General features: G+C 49.0%; 3 protein-coding genes across 3 annotated transcripts; 1 reads left to right on the top strand and 2 right to left on the bottom strand.

Moving 5' to 3' along the window:
- Positions 1-1,544: 1,544 nt before the first annotated feature.
- Positions 1,545-2,336, bottom strand: BDZ99DRAFT_482797 (uncharacterized protein; the record flags this gene model as incomplete). The annotated part of the gene is made up of 1 exon (XM_033722525.1): positions 1,545-2,336. One exon carries the CDS (start codon positions 2,334-2,336, stop codon positions 1,545-1,547), a length of 792 nt encoding a protein of 263 aa, XP_033569639.1.
- Positions 2,337-2,984: 648 nt separating this feature from the next.
- Positions 2,985-4,024, bottom strand: BDZ99DRAFT_468851 (uncharacterized protein). The gene is made up of 3 exons (XM_033721358.1): positions 3,933-4,024; positions 3,524-3,878; positions 2,985-3,477 (listed from the first exon to the last, which is right to left on the bottom strand). The coding sequence occupies exons 2-3, from the start codon at positions 3,542-3,544 to the stop codon at positions 3,265-3,267; spliced, it is 234 nt and encodes a 77-aa protein (XP_033569638.1). The 5' UTR covers positions 3,545-3,878; positions 3,933-4,024; the 3' UTR covers positions 2,985-3,264.
- A 169-nt stretch (positions 4,025-4,193) lies between these two features.
- On the top strand, positions 4,194-4,409 carry BDZ99DRAFT_401411 (uncharacterized protein; the record flags this gene model as incomplete). The annotated part of the gene is made up of 1 exon (XM_033716229.1): positions 4,194-4,409. A coding segment is annotated over one exon (216 nt), but the record flags the coding sequence as incomplete, so codon positions are not given.
- Between the last annotated feature and the right edge of the window lie 3,285 nt (positions 4,410-7,694).

The following is a 7,694-nucleotide window of genomic DNA, read 5'->3' as shown; positions in this document are numbered from 1 at the left end:
CCCCAAGACATGACGCCGTAATGGTACTCAACGGGAATAAAATAGGAAGACTCCGCATGCTACTAACTATTCAGGACAACGAGCGACTGGACCATCACGGGGAAAAAGAGCTGGTTACGCCCGGTGAGCCCACATAGCCCGCTCTATCCGCCCGCATACGCGCATGTACACGTCGTCGACATGTCCGGATACCAGTGATTGCAAATTTTATCTTCCCTCATGTTCCTCCTGCCGATGCACATCCCATTCGACATGAAACAATCATGGGCTCTCTGCGTCCCTCCGAGACCACCCTCCGTTCGAACTTGCCCCTCTATCACAGTGTTAAGGACCCTCGTCCCTGCTATGAAATTTATCACATATGAAGTGCTCGGGATCTGGAGTCTAGCATAACGAGCAGTTTAATACCTTTAAGGCGATAATTTCAGCACGGGTCACAGTGCTCCGCCTGCAGCACTGTGGCCCGTGTTGCCGAGGTTCCTTGGTCCCCAGCCTTGCGAAACAAATCCTCTCGCACACAAACACTAACTACATCTCTACGAACCAACGTAACACACACTCACACCTTAAGATGGTACACCTGTCACTACAAGCATAGTTAGTTTTTCAAAGATAAAAGAATGTGCTTTATTTCACCAAACATAATTTTCGCACCATGAGATATCGTGCCGAAGCAACTTTAGCCAAGATCATTATCGCTCCTTATCCCCTAACTCCTTAACTCCTAACGTACTTGGTTTTCTTTTAACGCCATAAGCAGCGGAGTGCCATGAACTACTATTCGTTTATAATCTGGTATGAGTACTCGAGATCCCCACATCGTCGCTACCCTGCTTGTCCTCACTACTCTATTTCAGAAGCATCAAGGTACCCCACAACTGCGACGTCAATTCCCTCCAACACCACTCCGTGAAGCGTACGTGAGCGCCATTTGAATTTTAGCTAGCGACTAGCCCCGTCACCTCGCCCGTCACCAACTCTCGGAAGTGTGCACAGTATTCGCAAGAGACAATGGTAAGCAAAAATGATGACTTTGGGTATGATGGCAGGCTAAGATAGGTGCTTCAAAGTCAGGAGTCGGGTCACCACAAGCACCTCCCCCCGAGACAATCCAATTGAAAGATTATCTCGTGGAAGGTGATGCTATACACATAGTGACTAATTGATGCTGAGGACAGGATAAAGAATGCTGAGTTCACACCGTAAAACTCTTATTAGGCTCCTCAATAGTAATGTATCGGACACATCGCTTAACACTCAGACGTATAGGTGATTAAGGACTTGCCAACGAGTCCTGAAAGAGGTGGCGAACGTTTTAATAGATTGTAATAGCTTTGAATTTCTATTTGGTAATAAGGTAAATAAAAGGCTAGTAATTAGAAATAGAATAGAAAAGAAACCATTAATAGCCACATTAGTACCGCTCCACCTGCTCGCAGAAGAAAAGGAAACCATCGGCAAGAGCGTGGTCGATTTAATTAATTTTGGATCCTTCGATGCTCTATCTCGTTATTGCGTATCAATTCGCGAAATCTAGCTGTGAGTCACTCTTTTGATCTGCCTGCTCTGAGGTCCGCACGTGGCAGTTCAGTACCATCTCCGGACCCCCGATATAGTTTGTTGAAGAGCACGATCACTAAGGAGGGATCCGCGCTGAGTTCGCACAAATTGTGGTACATGTATCCTAACTTGCAACGTGTTTCCGCGCTCACTTTGGGGAGCTTGGCTGGTAGATCGAAGACCGCGCCATGATGACGTAACAGCTGCATGTTGGTAGCGGCTCGGGAACCGCAATACATGTCTTCGAGTAGCTTGCATACTTCCTCGGGGTCCACGCCGTGTTCGAGCAGAAACAGAGTGTGTTGAATGTGTCCGGCTTCGCGAAGCGTGTCCTGAATCAGTCTGGGTAGCCCGCATGGCACTTGGTTGAAGTCTGCACCGTGCCGAAGCAACAGCTCAGTGCTGGCACCGGGTCCGTGCCTGCGAAATTCGACCTCGAGCAAAAATGAACGTGATGTTGAAAGCAGGTTCGCGATTTCTTGGCCATCTTTGGAGATTTTCCCACATCGAAGTTTTCGTAAGGTATCATAGAGCTCTGGACGCTCAAATAGATAATTGAAGTACTGGCAGACGCTGGCAAGCGCAAGCCTTTGTCCGCAGTCGAGAAACTCGGCTATGCGAAAAAGGAGTTCACGAGGTATATCTACCAACATTTGTGGCGGCTGTGGTTCCATCCATTGTTCAATAGAGGGCAGGCCATCCGGCCTCTGAACCAGAGGAGAGTCGCGCAGGTGGTGTAGCTGCGCGGGCGTGTACCGGACGATGTCCCCAGCCATGCTACCGGATTGCGTCGTGGGGTGTAGAGGTGAGGTCGGCGGAGGAGGTGTGTTGCTAGTGTAATGGCGGAAGATTGTTTGTGTTAGAGGTGACAGAGGCTACGAGAACCTTCCAAGGAGGCTGCCTCGGGGGCAGTCCGCTTGGAAAGGGGCCGACAATAGGAGAAATAGTGCAGTATGAATTGCTCTGTACAGCGGCGAGGCCTTCGATTGGTGGCAGCACTCTGAGGCCGGCTTTGTTCGAGTCCTTATCGCGAGGCCCAGAAGTTAGCCAAGAACGGCGCACAGAAAAGGCCTGAGCCGCCCGCCGTGAGGCCTGACGCCGGCCGCGTTGGACGACGTGCAGCGGATGAGGAGAGACTCGGAGCAGGCGGATACGTACGGCCAAAGTGCGACAGCGGAATGCAGCAAAATCTCGTGCAACTGCAGCTTTCCTCACGGCCGACGACGATCGCGCCCTGATATATTCTTGTGAAGGGAGACGTGTGCGATGGAGAAGCGTGTGATGAAGAGTGGCGGCGACCGGTGGAGGGGTCAAAAGAGGCGTGCATGCGAGGGAGTTGGAATCATGTAAGCGATAGCGATCGACTAGTTAACTAGTGGTGCAAAATAGCCCCGTATGTCCCATATAATCATTACAAGTGTAACTTAATTTACTTGTGGTAATCAAGTAAGCTCAGCCCATAACCGTCGTGGTGTTGGAGGGTGTGGATTCGCATATAGGACAGTGTTAAAAGTTCCAAGGGTGATCTCACGCTGCGAGTAGTGCAGCCTCCATAGGAGGAAAGTAGATGCCTCGTCGCCCCCGTAACGGGACTGTCTGACGGGCGTATCCCTTCAAACGCTGGCGTCCTCCGCGAGCACGTGCCATCTAGGAACACCATACTCAGGTGTACACAAGCGGGCTGATTCTAACGCTCTATTTTCATCAACACCTGGTGGGAAAAAGCGAGATTGAGAGGGCCCTGGTACCCCTCCATACACTAGCTGCATCGGAGAGCAAACCATGGCCTCCAGCTGCCGCCTCAACGCCCGTCTGCTTGTAAGCACGTAGCTTCGTCTCTAGCTTGTGCAGGTACTCCTTGCGGCGGACACGCGATCGCCGCTGATTGTCGCGGATGCGGGCCAGGCTGGTCGACTTCTGCTCTCATTAGTGCTGCCGGTGGACAAGTAAGGAGTATCAGTACCAAGGCGGGAGCGTCGCTCATTGTGAGCAGGAACATGCTAGGAAACTTTAAAGCCCAAAAAACACGTTTTTTGACTAAGAATGGTCCAAGTTCAACCAAAGGTATATGTTTTCTGATCAAGTTTCCATGCTGCGCGGGAGAACAATAAATATTCGCGCCTCTCCTGTTCCGACATATTTTCCATCTGCCTCAAAGCTTTTCTAGAGGAATCTGGACTACCCCACGGCGAAAGCTTTGATCAATGGTGAAAAATACTGGAGAAGACCCGCCTGCCACACACCAGTAGCGAAATAAGGGTAGGCAGCCTTTGGCTAGGTGTTTGGCGGAATTGATCGCGGGGTTAAATCGGGAGAACCTTGTGAAGTTAGGCCTCAGAATTCTCTCAGCGTCTCCGTAATTCTTAACTGACAGCTGTTATCTCTATATCTCCACGCGCAATATCGCGTGCTCTAAAACGGTCCTATAATCCGGCGGGCAGCTGCTTCATGCCGACGATCGTAGCGATGTCCGATGTCCAGGTCAGACAAGACCGCGGTCTCGCGAACTAAGTTAGGCTCTATTCGAGCGCCTCGGCAACCCAGCTCGCCCATTTCCCGCGAGCCTCTATCGCTCGCTTGGCGGCGATGGAGAAGGCGACTGTAACTGCAATGTACTTGGACGAGAATACGGTGAGCCTATCAGCCTGCTGGAGCTTGGTCTCTTTGCAGCAAGCGGAAAGCTAGTTGTGTGCTACCCGAAGAACTTCTGGCGCAAAGGAAACGTGCAGGTTATGGCTAGGAAATATGGCTTCCCGCTGTTGGAGACGTATGAGAAGTTCATCCTAGTGGTCAAAGAAAGGTTGGAGAGACAAAGGAAGGGGAATTTTCGGACTGTCTTTTCTTTCTAAATCTCATCTTGCTTACACGTATGGACAGTTCTGCCATTTGTTGAAGTATAGAGGAGAAGTAGCGGCAGCAGACTAATTGATCACCCCGATTGGAACTCTTTCTGGAACTCTTTCGCCGCAGAAGGGTTTCATTGAGGCTTTGAAATACATGTGCATTCACGCTACTATTGCCTTTCTCGCTGTGATAAAAATCCTTCGAAGCGATGCACGGTGATCGCAGTAAGGACAGACATTATGCTAGCGCAGCTAAGTTCTCATCGCTGGCTGAACGAATCTTTCCAGTTCGTACAAAATGCCACGGATCTTTATGCGCCCGTATAATTGACTTCCTCCGATCGTGGCTTATAGATAGTCGGTACGGTAGCGCGGAGATGAAGGCCTGTGTGAAAGAAGCCTTTGGTGCTGAACACAAGATGTTTAACAATGCTCTGGTTTCTGGCACCAAAGTTGCGGTTACAACGACCACTGTAGACGATTCAAGATTATATATCCTGTCTAATTACGACGGTGTTGGTATCCGACGTAAAGAGTGCGGTAAGATGGAGCTCTATAGCGCTAATGCTGCCCGCTAAATGTTTGTCAGGTTACCGTCATTTTAGACCGCATCACTTCAATAACGAAACTCGAGTATATGAAGCGTGAGTGAGAGCGGTTGCAGTAGATACTATGACGGGCAGCTTGTAGAAGCTAATATAATCGTTAGAGCCCAAGCTACGAGTGCTACACCGTCCTATTTTTCGGCTAAGTTCGCACCTGAGTTAGGTTTTGTGCAGGATGGAGGTGTAGGACAGCACAACAATCCTATAGACCCCGCCGAATGGGAATCTAGAATTATATGGGACTGTAGTCCGGACCTGACAATATTAATTGGAACAGGCTTCACTCAACCGCCAGAATCGCCATTTATTCCGCGGACCACTCTAGGGTTTAGGAATAGATTTATAACGCACCTTATACGCTCATTTGAATCCCTACTTAGCGGTTAGAACCACTGGAATAAGCATATTAATAGGCTTGAAGAGGACGTAAGGAGTAAATACTTTCGCGTGAACATCCCGCTTGAATACGAGCCAGAGTTAGATGACGCCAAGAGACTAGACGGGCTGCAGCAGACATCGTCGGTACTTTTTCAGACGTTCGATTTTCAGAGCATTGTGCGAGCATTGTTCGCGGCTTTATTCTTTTTCGAGTTAGACGAACCCCCAGAATATCACGCAGGCCGTCTTGAATGCTCCGGCACCATTAGGTGTCGCAGTCCGAACCCTGAAGCTCTGCTCCACCGAGTGCTCGAGGAATTTCCGCACGCTATCTTTGTGACAAATACCAACGTAAATCTAGGGAACGTTTGTTAACCTGACATATGCTTCAAGTGTTCATACTACCAGAAGCCTGTGCGCTTCGATGCATACTATGCGAGCGAAGTAATTTCGATTTATCTACGGTTCAACAGACTTTTTGAAACAAGAATAAGCGGCTTCCCACACCCCGTTTCTTGGTTTAGCCAACAACAAAAGCAACACCTAGAGTTTGGCCGGCCGGACTACAGTCAACTCGGAGACCATCGCATGACAACGCCATCGTGTACTTGCAAGAAACGTAAAGCGCGTCTTTTACAGAGCCGCAATAAAAAAAGACTCCGCCTTGATAAATAGATAGAATGCCGCCCAGCGCCTCCACCTTGAAACGATATAAAATTAAGGCGCTAGAAATATATGAGTAAGTGATAAGATGTCTCCCACTTCGAATTGGTTGCCTTACGCTTAATCAGTCAAATATGGCGTCGGGGAGAACTAATTCTAGGCTATATCTTCTTTTATTGAGAAATCTTTTCCGTGGCTTGCGCTTTCTTTGCGTAACTTTCCTGAGAATGCGCCTTGAGGAATCCACGTGGTGCCGAGGTTGGATAGATTCGGAAAGGCGTTGATAGACGCCTTTTAGTATGGAAAGCATGTCGTATTTTGGAGGAGGGATTGGTTGCGTCAAGGATTTGTGAGGGCTGTTACTGCTAAGGAGCGAAACCCGCATCTTTATTTATGGATGGGCGTGATAAAAGAGAAGCTGTGCCGCACTAAGCGCTGGCAGTAGCCTGATATGTGGGTCTATTTTAAGCAGCGGCATCTTTTCTTCGCGCTTGCCTATTTAACCGCCTTACCTAATCACATATATATTTCTCTCTCTACCCTCTCTTCTTCCGTTGTATAGATATGGGCCTTTATCCAATAGCTTGCCGGTCTGCTCTATGTGTGATATACCTCGCCGCATACATTACATGCTTGGCATTTACTATTAAAGTCGTTTCTACGGCATCTATGTTTGACACAGGCATTGCTACCGTGACGGTAAGCGGAGAAACTATTCTTTGGTGATAGTTATTACTAAAGCACTATAAGTTGAACTGTGCTACAAAGCCTGTCGTTAGCATTGGGACCAGATGTTACTGCTTAGGCGTCGAAGAATGCACCGCCCTTCCTCCCAGCATATCGGACATTACTTCTCTGCATACAGCGGAGATTAAGTCCATCGATACTCTTCTCACATTGATAATTCCTGGTAATATCAACACCTGCTTTATACTGGGGATGCTTAGTGTAACTATCGCCGGGATTATCTTTGTTATATGTGCGTTTGGGTTAATCCAACACACTTTATCCCTGTACAGATATTTGCTTGCTGTATTCTTATGGGGCGCTGCTAAATGTACACCCTATATTTACTCGGTGTACACCCCTTTTCTACTCCGTATACACCTTTCTTACGTCTGATCTTCTGATTGGTCCGGAGGGCTCGGAGGAAGCTCCGGCGCTTAATTCTCACGCGCATCTATATGAAATGGGAAGGCTGTACAGCCTCACTATTTCATTGTGCATTCTTACCGTTTCCGTGAGGCTATATATATAGGCCAGCTACACGTAAGGCCTCACGTGAGGCCGTACGTGAGGCCGTACGTGAGGCCGTACGTGAGGCCGTACGTGAGGCTACTTATGGCAAGGCTGTGCAGCATACCCGTTTTACTATGCATACTTCCCGTTTCCTACAGTGTATATAGGCCGTTGTATTGCTACCTACGTGCCTACGTGCCTATGAGCATGCCAAAACAGTCAAATCCTCACCTTATTACGGCCTCTCTGCATCAAACCTGGCCCCCCTACATCGCCGCCGCGCCTTCCTGGCTATCCTGATCCATCAACCCCTCCATATACTGCTCGTACAATTCCATCTGACGTTGGAGCTCCTCATAAGGAAGCAGCGCTGGCGCTGCCTGAGGCTGAGGAGCTAGCTGAGGCT

The sequence above is a fragment of the Mytilinidion resinicola genome (assembly GCF_010093595.1).
Source record: "Mytilinidion resinicola strain CBS 304.34 unplaced genomic scaffold BDZ99scaffold_31, whole genome shotgun sequence".
Taxonomy (NCBI): Eukaryota; Fungi; Ascomycota; class Dothideomycetes; order Mytilinidiales; family Mytilinidiaceae; genus Mytilinidion; species Mytilinidion resinicola.
Note: the sequence above shows the minus strand (reverse complement) of the source record. Positions and strands in the feature narration are given on the sequence as shown.

Coding starts and splice junctions, on each gene's coding strand:
- BDZ99DRAFT_468851 (XM_033721358.1), bottom strand. CDS start 3,544: ATGAGCGACGCTCCCGCCTTG. Junction 3,478..3,523: donor TGAGCGACGCTCCCGCCTTG/GTACTGATACTC, acceptor TAATGAGAGCAG/AAGTCGACCAGCCTGGCCCG.